Here is a 20,235-nt window from a genome sequence, read left to right on the forward strand (position 1 = left end):
CAAGATGTTCATGTCTTTCTTTCTTCAGTCTTAAAGAAATTATGTTTTTTGAGGAAAACATTTCAGGATTCCTCTCCCTATAATGGACTTCAATGGTGCTCATGAGTTTGAACTTCCAAAATGGGCTCTAAATGATCCCACCGAGGAAGAAGGGTTTTATCTAGTGAAACGATGAGTCAATTTCTAAACAAATTGACAATTTATATACCTTTTAAACTCAAATGCTCATCTTGTCTAGCTCTGCGTGAACTCTGTATATTCTGTTTCAATACAGTTAGGGTAGGTCGAAAAACTCCTATCTCAACTTCAAAAGCATCGCTGTTTTACCTGGTTTTTTTTTTTATGAAGAAAATTTTTTTTTTTGATCATCTTTGCATGTTCACTTTGTAAACACTGGGTTGGTACTTCTGCAGCGATGCAGGACGATTTTGAAGTTGAAGGAGAAAATGAGATGGGAGTTTTTTAACCTACCCTAACTGTCTTGAACCAGAAAACACAGAGTTCACACAGAGCTAGGCAAGATGCGCATTTGAGGTTAAAAAGTATAGAAATTGTACACTTGTTTAGAAAATTACCAATCATTTCGCTAGATAAGACCCTTCTTCCTCGGCTGGGATCGTTTAGAGCCCTTTGAAGCTGCATTTAAACTGCATTTTCGAAGTTCAAACTCATGGGCACCATAGAGGTCCACTATATGGAGAGAAATCCTTAAATGTTTTCCTTAAAAAACATAATTTCTTATCAACTGAGGAAAGACAGACATGAATATCTTGGATGAGGAGGGGTTAACTAAATTATATGTAATTTTTTGTTCTGGAAGTGAAAAAATGATAATCACTGATGTTTACTTGAAGTACAGTACAATTTTTATTTTAACCTGGGAAATTCTTTTAGTTGAATTTTGGCTGAAAGATATAGCATTTTCAAGTGACAAATGCACTTCCCCATCATTTGCTTCACACTTCAGAGAACAACAGCTCAGTTCTGTTTTCCGTTTGGTTATCCAAGCATCAAGTGGCCAGCGGAACGAAAACGTAAACGGAACATAAAAAAAAAACAGGAACTTGTACGACATGAGAAGTACATCCAAACTGAACCAATGTGTACCTTTTTTATCCACATGATACACCATACACCAAAACTGAAACTGATAACTTGACCTCTTTGAAACACATACACTATTTAAAGCTTTAGTGGTAACATAGGTCTCTAAATAGAAAGCATCTGTGCTTAGCACAATGAGCCAGTTTACACCAAATTTTGCTTGTCTCAAATATTTCGGTAGTATGTTTGTATTATATTCACCAACAAGTAACTAAATAGACAACCAACTTTAAAACTAAATAAAAAATGATAGAGACTGCAAATGATGATGATAAGAAAAGAGGGGAAAATATGTGTTGTTAGTCAACTTCCTTTTTAATACCTATGAGTAATCCGCTGTTAAAATTTAGCACTGCAACCCAGAATGATGGCAAATTATGCTTTTTTTTTTAAACAAGTCAGACCTTGGACCAAATGAATGCATTCTTTTTGGATGAAGGACTCTGCTCTGTCAACACATTCACTGCTTTTCTGCTTAAGAGCACTAAACGTTGAAAAAATACAGCAGAATGTGATGAATAGATCAGATTTTGGCGGTCCGCTCAAAAGAAAAAAAAACTTTAGCAGTGAAAGAAAAGACTTGGGGAGACTGGAGAGAGGACAAAAGGAAATGAGTGAGAGGGCGAACGAGAAAGAAAACAGGACAGGGAACAGTCTGTACCTTCACACACTGCCAGGCAGACACATATGAACTCAGCCAACATTTAACTCCCATTTGAAGTAAGGCCCCTATTTTACACAGATGGTTAATATTCACTTTGCATCAAGATTATCCCTCAGATGTCAGGTACTGTTTAGGGCAACAGAGGGACTAGATGAATAAGGGACTGAGAGTGAAGGATCGGGCATTCAGGGTGATTTCATGCCCTCTCAACAAACCAAGTCCAGATTTTTCCTTCGATATACATGTACTTGTACATTTTTGGAAATGGAAAAGTACAAATAACTAGAGAATTCTCTTGTAATATTATTTTTTATTATCATCATCATCATCATTATGTTAAACAACAGCACAGCTGCTGACTCGTTCACATGTCACACATATAAAACACACACATACATGCGCACACACACTCACAAGTGGTGGATTAGTATCCTTTTGCTACAATCTCAAACAATTTAAGGTTTTTATGTGCAATAACTGACCTTTTTGTCTTTGCGCTTTAACCATTAAATTGGATCTGGCAGATAACATTCACACAACAACACTCAAAATTCTCCAAGGAGCCGAGTGTTATGACAAGTGCTTCATAATCTCTTCCGATACAAAAGTCACAGACTCAGATTTAAAAAACAGGACTACTTTGCCCAAGAAGTGCAAAACTCTGGCACGTGCCAGTACAAGCCCTTTCAGAGGGCATTATCCACACAAAAGTTTTGTACAGTCTCAGCTCTCAATCATTTTGACAGTCGGTGACTACATGACTGTGGTTTCAATCCGAGCACTGACGCGGAGTGTTAACCGTGAACGCATTTCCTTTAATTAAACATCTAAGGTTTAAGGAACAGGAGACCGGACTGCCTAAACGTTGACAAAGATTAGGTCAAATGTCACCTAAGTTGTCATAGATGATGTCTGGAGACTGCATGGCAGGATGCCATGCATTTGGAGGCGGCTGATGTCTAGATACTTTACTGTAAAGCTCCACATTGTTTCCTGCACCAGCACCCCTTCTACCACCTTCAGTGCTGTTATGGCTGTTGCTACTGTTATTGTTGTTCAGGTTAGCACTGCCTTTGATTTGAGGCAATGGAGGAGGGTCTTTCTTGGCCAGAGCTACTTTGCCTGGTTTGGGCGCTGTGACAGGTTTGGGGCCTTTTGGTCTGGGCATTGGCAGTGGTTGTTGAGCCACCTCGTTACCTTGAGGCTCCTCCATTCCCTTGGTTCTCCAGGTGTGCATTTCCAATCGTGCTTCGTCATAAAGCGTGATAATAGGCTGTGCAGATACGGCACGTCCCTCTGGCTCGTCGTAGATGTGCTCTGTAGGACCTCCATCTGCAGGGTGCCTGTTTCGCCCATCGAGTCCCAGGGCCATTGTTCGCTGCGTCAAGTCTAGACTGATCTGATCATAGATGTCTGAATAGAATGGATCAGGCTTGATGCCTGGGTGGCGGCCACCCCCCTCGTCGCCAGTCGGCCTGAGGCGTGGGTTAGGAGCGGACATGACTTTGATGCTGTCCACTGGGTCAGAGTACAAACAGTCTCCTGGACTGGGTGGCGCACGGACTGAGTCGGCAGGCTCCGAGTATAGACTCCCTTGGTCCTCTAGCAGATTTTTGGACCCACGTGGCATGGGAGATCGTGGCGGGGTCCCACTGACGGGAGGCGGCGGCTCTGGAAGGCTTCGGCCCTTTAAATTTTTCCCATCGTTCTCCTTTCTACCAAAGACACCATCCGCGGAGCCAGGCTTGCTACCACCGGAATCTCCATCTGGTTCACGATTGTTTGCTTCTGAGATGGCAGCACGGATCTGCTGGAGAGCTGGGCAGTCAGAGTCTAATGATGGACAGCTTTGGTGACGTTCTTCAGCTTGGGCTTTCTGCTCCCGAATGGCTTCCTCAACAATGTGGAATATCTCATTTCCCTGCTTTGTCTCGAAGGTGAAGTTCCCTGGCCCAGATTCACACCGTCGCCCAGCTTCAAAAGAGAACATCACCTGCAGAGAATGTCAGAAATGTGACAATCACTTATATATATCACTAGTTTTTATTCTCTAATGCACAACATGGACTTTAAACTTGCTATTTGAATCAACCTTCTATAAATAAAAGTCTAATCAATATTATTTCAGTATAATTTATATATTATATAGATTTAATTGTATTGATTTATATTTTTAGTTTTTATTTTAGTAGTTGTTTTGTGTTTTTGTTGTTTTATTTTTTATTTTTTCCCCCCAAAACTTTTTTATTTCAGTTTTCGAAACATATTTTGACAGTTTTGGTTAATGATGACTTTCTGTCACACTTTAGTTTTGGGACCAGTTCTCACTATTAACTATTAACTATGACTTTTGCCTCAATAAACTCCTAATTTCCTACTTGTTAATAGTTAGCATGGAAGTTAACTGTAGGTATGGGGTAGTATTAATCAATCTAAAATATGGTCATGTAGTATATGGCATTCATATGGGCTTTCAAAGTAATAATAAACAGCCAATATGCTAGTAATATGCATGCTAATAAGCAAATAGTTACTAGCGAGTGGTCCCTAAACTAAAGTGCTAGAGTCTTTTCAAACCTTCATGACCTGCATTCAATAGTCATTCACCACATTAGCTCTGCCTTCCACCCACTCATAAAGGAGAGAGGAAGGCCAGCTTCCTGTACTAAGTCAGTTTCTATAGTAATGACAGGAAGCAGAGCTGGAAACAACAGTGGCTTAAGTTCCTGCTTTATATGTCATCTGTAGTATGAGGCCAGCTGTCTGCAACTATGTTGGGTTAATGCAAACAGCCGTTAGATTAAATTAGATACACTTTGATTAGTCTACATTTTAAGGTGTGAGTGTCTGAGAGCTACACATGTACACTGCCTTGCGAAACTATTCATACCCTTCATTTTTTCAAGTTTTTTGTTGCCGCCTAACTGCTTTAAATTAACTTTTTCCACATCAATTGACACTCCATACACCATAATGACAAAGCAAAAACAGAACTGTCACAACTTCATAAACGTATGAAAAAAACCCCTCATACCCTTAACTCAGTACTTAGCTGAAGCACCTATACAGCCTCAAGTATTTTGGGGTGTGATACGACAAGCTTTGCTCATTAGCATTCTGCAATTATATGCCATTCTTCTCCTCACATTTTCACCTCTCAGGCTCTGTCAACTTGAATGATGCACATTTTTAGGTTTCTCTAGAAATATTTGATTGGGTTCAGGCTCTGGCTGGGCCACTCAAGGACATTCACAGAGTTGTCTATAATCCAATCCTGCTGTGTGCTTTGGTTCATTGTCCTGTTAGAAGGTGAACCTTCTGCACAGTCTAAGGTTCTGAATGCTCTGGACTGGGTTTTCATTAAGGCTATCTCAATATTTTAGTGCATTAAGCTTTCCTTCTACTCTGACGAGTCCCTCAGTCCCTACTGCTGAAAACAGCCCCACAGCATGAGGCTGCTACCACCACACTTTACTGTTGAGATGGTACTGATGAGCAGTGACTGGTTTCCTTCAAACATGATGCTTGGAATTAAGGTTCATCAGACCAGAGAATCTTGTTTCTCACAGTCTGAGGGACCTTTAGGTGCTTTTTTGCTAATTCCGGTTTTCATGTGCCTTCACTTAGTAGAGGATTGAGTCTTGCCACACCGCCATAAAGCCCAGATCAGTGGAGTATTGCAGTGATGTTTGTTCTGCTGTAGGTCTCTCCTGTATCCACATATGAGTATGGAGCTCAACTAGAGTGACCTCAGGGCTTGGTTTTTGCTTGATATGCATTTTCAGCTGTTAGACCTTTTATTAAGATGTGCGTGCCTTTCCAAATCATGGCCATTCAAATGAATTTGCCACCGGTTAAATTCACTCGAAATGTAGTAACATCTACAAGCAATATGAATCCTCCTCAGCTAAATTTCAAGTGTCCCAGATAACGGTATTGAATACTTATGCAATGGAATCCTTTAAGTTTTTTAATTTTTAATAAATTTGCAAAGATGTTAAAAACCTGTTTTTTGCTTTGCCATTATGGTGTATGGAGTGTTTATTGATGTGGGGAAAAAAATATTTAAAGCAGTTTAGCCTAAGGCAGCAACATAACGTGAAAAAAATGAAGGGGTATGAATACTTTCTCAAGGCACTGTACAAAGTCAAGGTTGAAGCTGAACAGAATCAATGTTAAAGGTCACCTGTTACTATCCTACAGAGATTCAGTGGCATTAAATGTCATCTTAGCAATTCATACTGATTTTGCATTGGTTTGAAACCTAAGTATGCTTTAATTTAGGACACTTCAAAATGTGAAGTGACTGAAACTCACCCTGTCTCTTCCATAGCGACGGAGAAGCTTATAGGGCCATATGAGTAAATCCTTTTTGGTCTTGGGATCCTTCAGGATAAGGTTGTCCACATTAGCCCTTAGCCAGTAATTACCAGAGAGACCACAGCGCTCTGATGCTTCTGTCCTCTGGACACTCACCCAAAACTCGTTAACTGCAAAACAGAACACAAGTTATTGCGTGAAATTCCTTGTTCTAAATTTGGTTCAAGTTCACAGTAATATCACTGGTCAGGTATAATTTGCATGTGGCTCAGTGACAGAAAAAACATGATAAAGAGAAGGAAATCTCATTTTAAAATCAAGCTTAAAACATGCGTCAGGTTTATACAATGGAACTAGGATCACGGTACAGTACATACAGTATGAACATAAACATAAATAACCTACTAAAAGAAGTAATATAATTATACATATTTTTCACATAATACTTTACATATACTTTAAATATATATTTTGGGTTTGACATGTAACAACACAGTGGTAAGAACAGGCTAAATGTAATGATTCTGAAAATGTCATGTGGTGTAACCAGACAGGTAAAAAGCAAATATATTTTTTACAAATCCTAATCATCATTATTTAAAATAAAAAAACAACAAAATGTATTTATTCATTTATTTTTCAGGGTAAAAAATATCACGGCTACACTTTTGGGTAGTTGCATCACATTTTTACAGTATGAGCTAATTTTATGCTTTATTGAAAAGGTCAGGTCTGCTATTTTAAGAGATTTATTGACTTTGTCACGCAGTGAGGGTCAGCATTCCTCTCTACGATATTTTTTTAAGGTTTTCTATTTGTTTCTGCATGTTGGTTGCACCACGTGAATTTGATTTGGCGTACAAAAGTTTATCAAATATTAATAAGCAGTTTTGTTATTTTTTTTTCTAAATAATTATAATAATAAAGATAAAAGAAAGAATTCCAAATAATTTTAAAAAGCTTCTCATGCTAATCATAAAATGGTGTATTCAAATAATCATATTATTGCCTTATATAGCTACCATTAGGTTTATCAGTGACTAGGGCACGGTAAAAATATAGATATCTCAATATTAATCGATTCTCATTTTTACAAACAATATTGATTCTTAAATCCCAAGAATCGATTAGTCTAGCCTGTTTTCAGTTAATGGATGGAACATCCAATATGAAACAAAGTGTCAGATTTAAAATTCTGTCCATTGTATCACAGTATTCTAACAATAAATGACGTTTTGGCGCTGTTTAATGTGGAGTGGCAGATTACTGGAGAGCCTCAATCAACAGACGCGTCAGCGCGTAGCGCATGTGAACTAATCATCTCCTTCCAGAGTTCCAGACTGCGGCCGTTTTTTCTGCCGGTGCAACTAAATTTTGTGAGCGGTCGCACTGGCGCGACCACAGTGTTGATCAACTCATAAGCACTGCCACAGAAACATCAAACGGCAAACGAAACAAAAGCAAAACAACGTTTATCAGCTCGGACCGCAATGCAAACGAACTTGTCCGAGCTCAGAACAGCTTTAACAGACACCGTTACTGCACAGTGCTGCGAGATCTGGTGAGAAGCGTTTGAATTTACTGCAGAAGGTACCAACTAGCACCAACTGATTATCTTGTATATTTTACAGCATTAATAGAGAGTTCCTTGAAAAATTTGGCATGTACTGTATATTAATAATAGATACTGAATCAAATCAAATCATAAAAGCGTAATCTTGTGAATGAAAATCAAATCGAATCATGAAATTTGTGTCAAAACCAAGCCCTATCAGTGACTGTCAATATACATGCCGATATGTTTTTCCCCTAGGTAATTAGTATTTTTGAAGCAAGTCGAAATGATTTATTTGTATTGTTCAAAGCAGCTTTACAGAGTTTCATGATGTTTATACCTAACTGTCCACGTTGAACAGTTTAACTGGGCGATAGTATAGTTTACATTTGACAATTTTGTGTGTGGCTTTTAGGAAAATGTGCTTAAATATGGCTTATAAGTAAAACTGAAAGTTCTTTGAATCTCAGGAAATTAGCCAACACTGGTCTTTTTCAAATCACATAGGAACAATCCACAATGTGTAAAAAAAAAAAAAAAAATGACCCAGGATGTTTTTCATTTGATGCTATTTCCCTGCTAAGTTCAGCAAAGATACGCTTCTGCTTATCAGAAACAACAGGCCGTGAGCGATTACCCTACTTTCCTCTGCCTCTATAAATGCTCCCATGCAAACTGAGAACATCCAAAATGAATAGTGCCACTCTAATCTTCATTCATTTTCTTGTCTATCTCGGGATTGGCTTCCAGACAAAATACCAACAGACACTGGACAGGGCACCAACAACCATTACCTATGCGTTATTCTCCATTACCCACTGTCATATGCCGTCATGCCTGAAAAGGTCTATACAAAGGAGATAATTGAGTGCCAAGACTGAATCGTTGCAAGCCTTTTAAATGTCAGCTCCCACACTCTTTGAGGAAGTCAGTGCTGCCCTTACTAAAAACAGAAGTGATCACAAACTATTTCCCTAGAAACACTCGAGAAATGCACAGCAGGAGCAGAAGGTAGTTTGTGCACTGTGTGGACTTAACAGTGACTCCTTGACTGTTTACCTAGCATAGCACTGGATGAAGCGAGTGCCAGCTATGAAGGAGGGGGCAGGGGAAATGCCTGAGATTTTGCTCCACTTTCTGTCCTCCTCCATTTCATTTGTTAGCCCTTTGCGTCTTTCACTCAGTGACTGTTCAAATAAAAGAACAAAAGTGTGACACAGCCAGCTACGTCTTTCTGGAAACAGCTAAGTGTAACCACATTCAAGAGCTCTAATATTTCAGGCATTGTGACTAACTTGAGCAGGGGAATTTGCATGCATGCAATTCATTTGCATCTAACAGACAAAACATTTCTGTCTATTCACTGAGAGCAGTCTAGATGTGCATATAACTTTAATCTAGCAACTGAATTGACAGTGGACGTGACATCCTACGCTTTGAGAAACACGTTGCACGTTATGAAATGAGCACTTGGAGCTGTATAGCTCAAATGAAAAAAAAAAAAAACAGCTGGCTCATGCAATTTAAAACAGTTGGTGGAAACACTTTAAGCAAGAGTAAGTTCATACTGTGCCACATGCCCCTTCTTACCTTCCTCTCTGGAGAAATAAATGAGATTTTCTGCCATTTGAAGCTCTTGCTGTCCATTTGAGTCAGAACTACTATGAGAACCACTTCCTCCCTTAGAGCGAAAGAAACAGAGAAAGTGAGACAGAGAGAGAGATGCAGAGTTAGTATGGGCCAGCTGTGCTATTCCCTTTGGAAATTCTCAACATGTCTGGAATGGATTTCAACATTTCAGAACACCTTAAGATATGGTTGAAAGGTTATTATGCTTGTTAAATAGCTGAATAGAATTCATCCACTATTAAACCAGAAAACAACCGTTAATCATTGATTGTCTTGATTATTCTCATTACATTATGCCTTCAAAATTCTCATTGCTGGACAATTTTATTCTCAGTATGCACTGAGCAAATACTATAGGAGCAAATAATTTCTTAGAAAAAAAAAAAAAATGTTCATTCTTCTCAAAACTCACAAATAAAGTCACAAGTGTTAACCACATTGAACCTTGAACCATTAGAAATTTTTCATGTCATCATCTCACCTGAAAAGCAATCTCACACATCTTCTCCACCCACTCATTGGTAATATATTTCTCAGCTGCAAAGACGTACGTCTTGTCATTGGTCTCCACACAGAAGGCGGCCATGTTTTCTTTGGGGCAGGTTTCAGTGACAGCAGGGAGTATGCTGATGCATTCGGACAGACGAATGATCTTCTTGTCCATTTTCTTAGTGCTAGGTTTATCGTTGGCACTGCCCGAGCAATCATAAAACTCAAGCCGTGCAATGCCGTTTTGACTGGCTGGGTAGAGTACGAACCAGTTCTTCTTCCATTTCTATATAAGGAGAGAGGGATAAAAGGAAGTTTTTACTCTTCGAAGAAGAGCCGACAGTGTCTTGGGGGAATTCAACTGTTATTCACTTATGGGTCTAACAGCTTCTGAAAATATTTGCACACAAAACTATTTCTGTTAGTTTGAATCTAAATAGAAACATACACAGCATATAGGCTGTTTTAACTCATGTTGCCTCACGTCTTCATGAAATGGAAATTCAGCTTTTTTTTTTTTCTTTCAATCAAAATGTCATAATTACATAATGTCAGATTTCTCTCTGGTGACCTATGCTGGACTTCTCTACTTATTTATTCTTAAAGGAACACTCCACTTTTTTTGAAAATAGGCTCATTGTCCAACTTCCCTAGAGTTAAACAGTGAAGTTTTACCATTTTCAAATCCATTCAGCCGATCTCTGGGTCTGGCAGTAGCACTTTTAGCATAGCTTAGCATAGATCATTGAATCTGATTAGACGGATAGCATCTAGCTCAAAAATGACCATATATAATGACAGTATTTTTCATATTTAAAACTTCACTCTTCTGTAGTTACATCGTGTACTAAGACTGACAGAAAATGAAAAGTTGTGATTTTCTAGGCTGATATGTCTAGTATATAACTATGCTCTCATTCCGGCGTAATAATCAAAGAATTTTGCTGCTGTACCATGGGTGAAGTAGGTGCCATGATATTACGCAGCACCTGAAAGTGACCGGCACTAAGTTTGTGTAGATGCAGAGTTGACGGCTGCGTAATATCATTGCGCCTGCTGCACGCATGGTACGGCAGCAAAGTTCCTTGATTATTACGCCAAAATGAGAGTATAGTTCCTAGCCATATCCACCTAGAAAATCACAACTTTTCATTTTTCGTCCATCTTCGTACACGATATAACTACAAAAGAGTGAAGTTTTAAGTAGGAAAAATATCGAAACTCTTTGGTCATTTTTGAGCGAGATGCTAATGGTCTAATCGGATTCAATGATCTATGCTAAGCTATGCTAACAGTGCTACAGCCAGACCCGGAGATCGGCTGAATAGGTTCAAAAACGATAAAACTCAACTGTTTAACTCTAGGGGAGTTGGAAATTGAGCCTATTTTCAAAAAAGTGGAGTGTTCCTTTAAAATCGATTTCATGATCATTTCCATATCTGCCTCCATCCAATCAACAACCAAAGGACAGAACCAAGACCCCACCCCCACCATTTTTTTGTTTCACTTGGATATACTTTATATCAAAATATAAAAGAAACCTTGTTACATTGTGACTAAAAATGAACAACTTCCATGTAGCCACAAATTATTATTGATGTTAATCAATCAAGGCCATAAAATCTTTGTGCAAGAGAAGTGCCAAATTATGTCACTTTCTTTATTTAGCATCTGGATCATAATGCTGAGGTCAACAAGAAGAACTTGACAATGACTTTCAAGCCCCTTCCTCCAGATGGACAACGAAAAGCAAATTCTGCAGCAAACAAAAGACAAAAGGTGTGTGATAGAGATAGAAGAGTGTGGGTCAGTTCCTCAAATTGTTTATAACCTAACAAAAAAAATAATGACCTTCAAAAAAAAGGCAAAGTTCCAAGCTGATTCATTATTGTGATCCAGATGTGTTGTTGTAATCTAATGCTGTGTACACACTACCAAAGACAGGCTAATACATATAAAAATGAACAAACCATTGTGATATTTAAAGAGGTCATAAATTATTATTATCTTTTTAATATAATATTGTATGTCAGGTCCATGTATAATATCAGTAGGATTTTTACATCAAAAGCAAAAGTGTCGTAGCTTTCTGCTATGATTGGGAAACATCTTCGCATATGAAATGGGAATTATTCAAGTGAAACGATTGAAATGCAATTATGATTAGTTGCAATGATTAACTAATTGTGAAAACTGTGAATTACAGTATTAATATGGTACATTGTAGAGCCAATGTTGAACAAGTTAACACCAGGCCTGAGTTTTGTTCATCACAAGCTCATATGCTCTTGAGAATGCTCTCATCAAGTGTAGGCACAATGTACTGTAAAAATGAGATTCATGATGTAGTGTAGTCTACACAAATTCAACAATAATGGGAGTTTTGAGAAAAAGAGCAGAACTTGCATTAAAATAACAATATGAATGTTTTTCATTCTACTAAAAGGAACAGTGTAAAGTTGACCGTTCAGATGATGGCTTTATTAACCATCACACAAAGAGAAATAAATTATGTTGTAATAGAACAGCTAACTACATGATTCCTTACATATAAAAAACTTCACATTTGGACAACTTTGCATCTGTATCTATTTTTATTCCAAGTGTTCTGTTGTTGTTGGCAGCTTGGTTTCAATAAAAACTGTTTTTGGACTAACAAGGAAGTTTTATAGTACAATAACTTTCTTATATTTCAAAAGATCAAGGAAGATTAGATTTCTCAATTTGAAGGGTTAGTTCACCCCCCAAAAAATAAAATCACCATTTATTCACCCTTATAATGTATAAAGCAATGTTGTCTCTTCAGAAAAGTTGGATTAAACTGCTAGATTCATATAGATTCATTTCATGAGCCTCAAAGTTTAGATGGAATGGACTTTAATCTGTGGAATTATCCGAACAGCATGAGTTTACTGTAAGCTATAACTATAAAACTATGTGAAATGTTACACATTCACTTTAATGGCAACCCTACCTCACCACAAATTCTACCCACAAGTATACATTGCTCAATAGCAACTTTCAGCATACTGAATGGGAGTCTTTTTGGGTCATTCAAGCATCAACCCCTCGTACACAACAAGACAGTCATAAGAGTTCACCCATCAAGTGAAGGGTTAATGTTCTACCAGTTGCCAATTACAAGCAGAAGCTGAAAGGTAACACAATACAATAAATGATACATGTTTACAAATTATAATCCAACACTTGACCATTACACAATGCCAAAAGCTACTGTATAGACAGCAGATGTTAATGTGGTATAGAAGATGCTGCATATGATTACCCAGCATGCTCTGTGTCCTCCACACACTGCAGGTGTTTGTGTATCTTTGTTCCTTTTTTAAAGAACTGCCCCTTTTGTCTGACCGGCGCATTCAATGAGAACTGTACCAGCTGATCTATACAAACACCAATGGATACAAATACAAACGTTGGTTTAACTAAACGCTACATCAAGTAAATCATACATATTACATTACGCATCACTTCAATCAGTGCCAAATTACAATGAATCAATAATAAAATAGGGTTGTGTTATTTAATAACAGAGCACCTTTTGTATCCATATAAGGCAACACTTGAGGAATATACTGTGCAGGATGGAAATTATGCAAATGATCAGAAAGAAAGAGGGTGACTGATAACTTCCTCAAATCTGCATCCAAAAGTAATCTGATGAAATGTGTAACTTTGATTCTGCTGCACTTTTTAATAGACTTAATAATTATGTAAAAGTGCATAACATACAGCTTATTCTAGCAGAAAATACTAAAAATGTAAAAATAACTGTTGTTAACAGTCTACTTCTTGCAAAGCATGCACGTGTAAAACAGTAAAAGTTTAGAATACAGCAGTCACACTGCACAGAGCACATGACTATTCTGTTAATATGTAGCCAATGTCAAAATAAGATGTGAATGATTCAGTAACTTTGCAGTTCAATCTTTAATATATATATATTTTCATAAATGAAACATTAACTTGATACCCAACACTAGCACCAAAATGAATTACCCCTTCAGCAATTTTTTTATCCATTACCAAACAAGTATTCTTTATCCAGAAACTGGAAATGAACGTGGACATTTCAAAACATTTCGATTTGATTAATCTTTTACATTATCAAATTTCTACTGTTGTCCAAACACTGATATATGATACCATTAAGAATTACATCTCAAATAATTAGCAAAAGCTCTTTTAAAATCAAATGTCTGATGCTCTGTGACATACTTGGAGACGACGAACCAAAGATAACTCTTTAGTCACCGCACAAAGTGTAAGAATTTGCCTTCCCACTCACCAACAAAAAAAATACCAGAGAAAACAAGTGTTTGGTGGCTTCTCATATGCAGGTTAAAAATACAACAACAAAAAACTTCTCACGTTGTGTGTTTGAGTATGTCTTGAAAAGACAGCTAGAGGACTGGCAACTTGGAAAAATGCAAAAGTGTTCCTTTATATCAGATGTTCCCAAACTTTATTGTCAGTGAAAACCTTATGACTTAAAATATTTACAGAGAATGAGTTTGTCAGAAGCAACATTTACTGTGAACCAGGTCGCTCTGAAAGCACTGTATTATAAGCTGAAAGATGAAAAAGGGTTTAAGCATAAAACACTAACTGTAATACTGCTTTAAATTATTGTTTTTTTTCCAAAAACATTGGAAAATTACATTTTTTTTTTTTGTTTTTCTGAACAAAAAATAAACATACATTTTCCCTCATTTACAAAAGACACCCACTAAAATGTCATTCAGTGTAACAATCTTGCCAGGCATATTTACAACAAAAATCAATTTATGACATATTAAAAGACTAATTACTTCCACCCAAAATACTAATTAGTTGTAATTCTACATTTTAAATATTTGCCACTATCATATATTTTGACCATTTGTCAGTAAGACTTTTTACTCATTTAAAAAGCAATAAAATTTAATATGCTCCCTTATTCTTTTATATATTTTAATACGTACAAGTCAAAATAAGCATGTTGTTTGAATTTTTACATAAATATTGTGTTACACTGAATGACAATGTAACATTATTTCAACCAAATTTTGACATTTTATTCTCCAAAAACGTATCTGAAACCTTAAAAGTAGACACTTTACTTACATTTAATGTGCTTTCTATTGACATAAAAATCACTTTTGTAAATTTCTTTTGGTGTGGACATCTTAACATCTTTGACCCATACACATCTTTAATTAAATTGCAGCCTTTGATCATCTCAATTTGGTAAGATATATTGCTATTTCAGTTTTATCTCTATTGAAGGGGGCATGAAATCAAAGGGAATCAAAATGTTCTTGATATTTACACATATAAGAGGTTACTCTACAGTACATAATGCACAAAAAAAAACATAATGTGCAGAACATGTTTCGTAACTTTCTAGTTGAAAATGATGAATTATTCTTTTCTACCCTTCTGAAATGCATGTATTTAAAATTGAACTTGAAAATGAATTGTGAAATCATTACTGTATGTAATAAATATGGTGCGTTCTGAACAACTCATGTCTGTCCATCAATCACAAGAGGGATACTGCTGTTGAATTTACAAGTTTGAGTTAGACTCTCAAACTTGAGATGTTATTCTGTCAGTGGATGTAAAGAAATATCATTGTTGCCAAAAAAAAGCACATAAAAAAAAATCTGTACGTACCTGTGCATGCAGCGTTATTTGTAATATGACAAGTACTTTTAAAACTATATGTTGAAAATGAAGCACTTAAGTGAGCAAAAACAACTACCACACTAAAAACAGACCGTTGCAGCCATTGTGGTTGTGCTGTTTCAATGTCTTATTTTTGGTGCAATAAACTTTTTTAAGTAACCTTGAGAAAAGGGTGAAACTTTGTTTCATGACTGCTTTAATTGTTCAGCCACATTTGTGTATGATAATGCCACATTTATTTTAATTATGAACTTTTTTCTTTAACTTTTGTGAAACCCTGCATTATACAATACAGCAGCATTCAATACACATTTTACAAAGAATATAAAGCCCAGAAGAGCCTACAGATTGTGCTGTTTGGGAAGGATCAGAAATGTGTAACAACTTCCAATAATGTATTAATTTCTTGTGCAGTATATCTTCGGTTATTTATCAAACAGAGTACTCAGTTACTAAAGCCCCTTGAGCTGTAGTAAAAGTAAGAGCAAAGGCTAAAGTGGGCTAGGCCAAAGCTGATATCACTCCTCTTCTCTATACACAAAGAAGTCTAAAGACTGTAAACCATTTGGCAAGGACAGGGTTTGTCACAATATGTCTCACAGAATGGCGCCACGCAATAGAGGCCATGTTTCGAACATGCAGTGATACCGTTTATCTCCAGAGCTATGTGACCCATGTGTCCAAATGGGTTAATACTCAGTTTAATTTAGCCCTATTTCATACTTTTTTTTATTTGGAAAGGGGTTTAGTTCTAGTTGTAACTTTTGAGATATGAAAATGTTCACAGCTTTTTTTTTTTTTGACAATTTCACACCTTGACTGCAGTGCTTATGGTGTATGGTATGAAACAATGCAGCTTTAGAATGTTAAAAAAAATGTTTAGCAACAAGCAACCAATTAAAAACTGTCTCAGCACATGTTAAATGTTCACGCACTTTAGTTAGCACAAATTATTAAGTTGTGCTTAGTCTCTCTATCTGAAAGAAAACAGTTTGAAAACGTCAAACAGAAAATGTGTGGCACAAAGTGACAAGGTAACACTATTATATTAAGACTTATCTATGACTTATCTACTTATCTAAGATGACAGATCTATGTTGTGACATTTCCATATATAGACGAGCAGTTATTAGAACAGGTTATATGCGTGTAGAATACTGTATTTTTGGCAATGTTATTGACCTCAAAAGTATGAAACTTTTATGCCTGGTTCACAAATGCAGTGTGTGAAATCTTGAAACCTGACTCTCCTAAATAAATAAAAGAGAGAAAAGTTTATCCATGTTTTAATTCAAAATGGTTTCATGTACAACATTTTCATGTTATTTTTCCTGTCCATGCTTGTGTTTCCAACTCCTCAACTGTTTTGACAGTGTGACTCACAAGCCTACAGTTGTAAAAGTGACATGCTTGTTCCAGCCTCCAGCAAAACTATCCAAACTCATTTGACTTTAATTACCAAACAAAAACACTACATCAACAATGAAGGGCATGAGGTTTCAGGTTCCCATGTGCAACCTTGTTTTCACAATGCCAGGGAATGACACTCGCATTCTTGCGCACAATAAAACATCTCTTCTCCTACATCTCTTTTTCACTCTGTTGCATTTGTTATGTTGGTTGTACTTCTATCTGTTTCTGCTGCATGTATAGATAGATTATCTCTTAGACCTTTAGCATACTACAACAGTTCTGACAGCAATATGATCCTGGGTGATTCAGCCATCACACTATGAATTTATCATCAGCCTCTCAGCCTCTAAAGAACCGTCACCATGCACACGATTATTCTTTAGTCATGTGTTATTGTTGACAAGATATCTTGAACTTGGCTAATAAACTAAGCTAAAACCTTCATGCTCCTGATCCGAAACCTACATGAATGAATAGCAGCATTAAAGTCCACCATACTCAATTTGAATTTCTGCTGTTGCCTGAGGGTAAAAACATGTAGCTATGCTCATAATTTGCTTACTTCCACATAACAAAGAAGTTTCAGACAGAGGCAGACAGAGGAAGTGAATAATAAATTAATGACAAGCCATTGCTCCAGCAAGATGTTTTTGATCCATGCAGCACAGGTCTGACTGAAGACATGTGACTCATATCAATGTCTAAAGAATGGCAAAAATACATGCCTCACATATTCAATCAGAGAGAAAACAAACAGAACCTTTTGTGGTCATGCGTCTGTGATGTAGCATTTTCCACTGCACATGAACAGTCAAGAGAGTGAAAATTTTTTAGACATAGCTGGCATGTGTACGTATAACCTACTCTTGGTTAGTGGTTAGATATCACTCACGAGAAAGGAAAGAGCTGTTTGTCCAGCTCAAATCTGTGTTTATGTAGTTAGTGGCCCAAAAACACAGAATACATATGCTAAGAGCTGAAATCTGAAGATGTGTTGTAGTACAGGATCTGATGCACTCATTCATGTGACCATCTCATGTGGCAGAAGAGGAATAGAGACATTCCTTCTTACTATATTTGAAACTACTTAAATTGTCTTTAATGTTATTCTAATAATATTAAAAACATTTACAATTGCAGTGTTTTTTGGTAGATGTTGTAGCTACTCTATAAGATTGGATAAATTTGAATTTGTACCTTTTAAATTAAGTTTACGGCTCAGTGACATGCTCTTTTTGTTGTGGCCTATGAAGTTACTTAAAATACATATTAAAAATTCAACTCACTCTTCACCATGATGTTTTCAATTTCTTAAAACTCAATGTTATATATTTAAAAAAAAAAGGCAAATTAACAGGATGATAGAATATTAGCTTACGTCATTTAGCATACATTTTTTCAATGCAGTTAAGTAAGGACTGTTTCACACTTGTCGTGACAAGAAAAGCTTAAAACATTTTTAGACCCTCATGACTGTGCGTCAAGGTTTTTAAGGGTTTTTTATGACATGACAAACAAGAATGGGTATTGTTTTGGTTGTTTTGGACAACTTTGATCAAAGGTTTTGATCCACTTCAAATGTTGACTAATATATATATATATATATATATATATATAAAACTACAAAACATCAAGTACTGATTCAAACATAATAATTTCAATCTGTTAAATTTGTCAAAACAATACTTACCTAAAAATGTGTTTGATATGTGCATTGCAGCTTTGCACACTGACGTGTATTAAAGGTGCAAGAAATGTAAATATTTTTTTCTTAACGGTTACACCATATGACATTTTTCTACTTTAAATTAGTGTAAAAATGTATAGAATGTTTCTCAAACGTGAATACAGGGATTATATATATCTAAGAACTTGGCACATTTGTTTAAACTAGTGTTTTGTCAGATTCCCCTGTATATCATGTCAAACATCGTCATCTGTCATTGTCTCTTTAATCAAACACTAACGTTACATGCGACAAGCTCTTACCTTTCCAAACTTCTGATGCTGGACGTACAGTTGTCCCTCCTTAACATGAGTGTCCATTTTTAAAATACTCTCTCGCTGCACAGCAAGATACACGATAAATATATATTTCTCACTCTTACGACTTTTTCCGATGTCCTACCGCGCGAACTTCCGCTTGGCAAACTTTTGCTTTAGGGGCGTTTCGACGGGAATTCATTAAAATTATTCTAGCAGTTAAATTAATATTTGGAGGGAAAAGGGTAAATGTTAAAACAGAATGTTTTCATGCTGCTGGTCCTGGATTTTGTGACGCTGCTCTGCTGCTGATCTCTTTCTCTCTGTCAATCTCTCTCTCTTTCTCTCCTCGCAATAGAGGAAGCGCGCGCCCACAGCCTTTCCTCCCACCTACTCCACAGCCCAAACACAGGCAAGCATGACGCCTGAAACCATTTCACTTGCAATTAGAACAATTTTTCGAAATGTATGCTATCCTTGTTATAATGTTGTCGGTAGGAAATCACAAGACAGGTGCAGTTACTGTATTTACATCCATTAATTAATTCTGTAATTACACCCATTATTTTACTTCTAAACTATTAGCATTCATTTAGCATTGCAATAATTATCGTTCTATTATTGGCAAATACAGGGTGTCCTACTGACTTCCATGATTAGTCCTTTTATTTTTAGGTTGGAATGCACTGTTTGGTCTAAGCCTTTGATCCATGTTCTTCATTGGGCTGCTTCTTATAGTTTGCTGACATGTGTTTGCACACTAGTTTGTTTATTCTTTACCTCTCGATCTTGTACTGTAACATTTTTGTCTGTCTTAACATTTTTGTCTGTTATAAATTAAACGTTAATGCAAATTTGGTGTTAATGCCACTGTGATAAAATTGTGATAGTAAGGTAAGTATAATGGGTTGAAGCAAAAATAACAGACTGAAAAATACAAACCAATCAGTAATGATTTGCTCTTATAATGCCACAATTTTCCAGCAAAAGTATTTTTTATAATGTACAACTGTCATAAAGTTATTAAACCAAAAAGTAGAATAAATAAGGAAAATAAAATAAATACATTTAATTTCTCCTGAAATCAATAACTTGTGAGGCCTGAAAAATTCTAAGAATGAAGATCAGAATCTAAAGCATCTGCACTACTACAATAAAGTTGGTCTCTGTGATTCGGAGATTTCTGTGATACTTTACACAAGTGCATGTCATCAACTTTTGGTAGATGCGGTTTTATAGTGAAATGTTATTTTATCTTCATTAGATAGTATGTGGGTCAGCAAAGAGTGAATCACAAATGCAGTGGGAGGCAGGAAAGTAGCACGATCACTTCTTACAATGGTACATAATGTCAGCTTGACATTCACATTGGACTTTCCGCTTTTAAACA

The 20,235-nt window shown here is 36.5% G+C and overlaps 1 protein-coding gene across 1 annotated transcript; it reads right to left on the reverse strand.

The window, feature by feature from the left end:
• Window positions 1-1,406: 1,406 nt before the first annotated feature.
• On the reverse strand, window positions 1,407-19,202 carry dok1b (docking protein 1b). Its single transcript, XM_051114976.1, has 5 exons — window positions 18,852-19,202; window positions 9,754-10,047; window positions 9,234-9,324; window positions 6,086-6,258; window positions 1,407-3,761 (listed from the first exon to the last, which is right to left on the reverse strand). Exons 1-5 carry the CDS (start codon window positions 18,906-18,908, stop codon window positions 2,649-2,651), a joined length of 1,728 nt encoding a protein of 575 aa, XP_050970933.1. The 5' UTR covers window positions 18,909-19,202; the 3' UTR covers window positions 1,407-2,648.
• Between the last annotated feature and the right edge of the window lie 1,033 nt (window positions 19,203-20,235).

Source organism: Labeo rohita, chromosome 7, assembly GCF_022985175.1.
Source record: "Labeo rohita strain BAU-BD-2019 chromosome 7, IGBB_LRoh.1.0, whole genome shotgun sequence".
Classification (NCBI taxonomy): domain Eukaryota; kingdom Metazoa; phylum Chordata; class Actinopteri; order Cypriniformes; family Cyprinidae; genus Labeo; species Labeo rohita.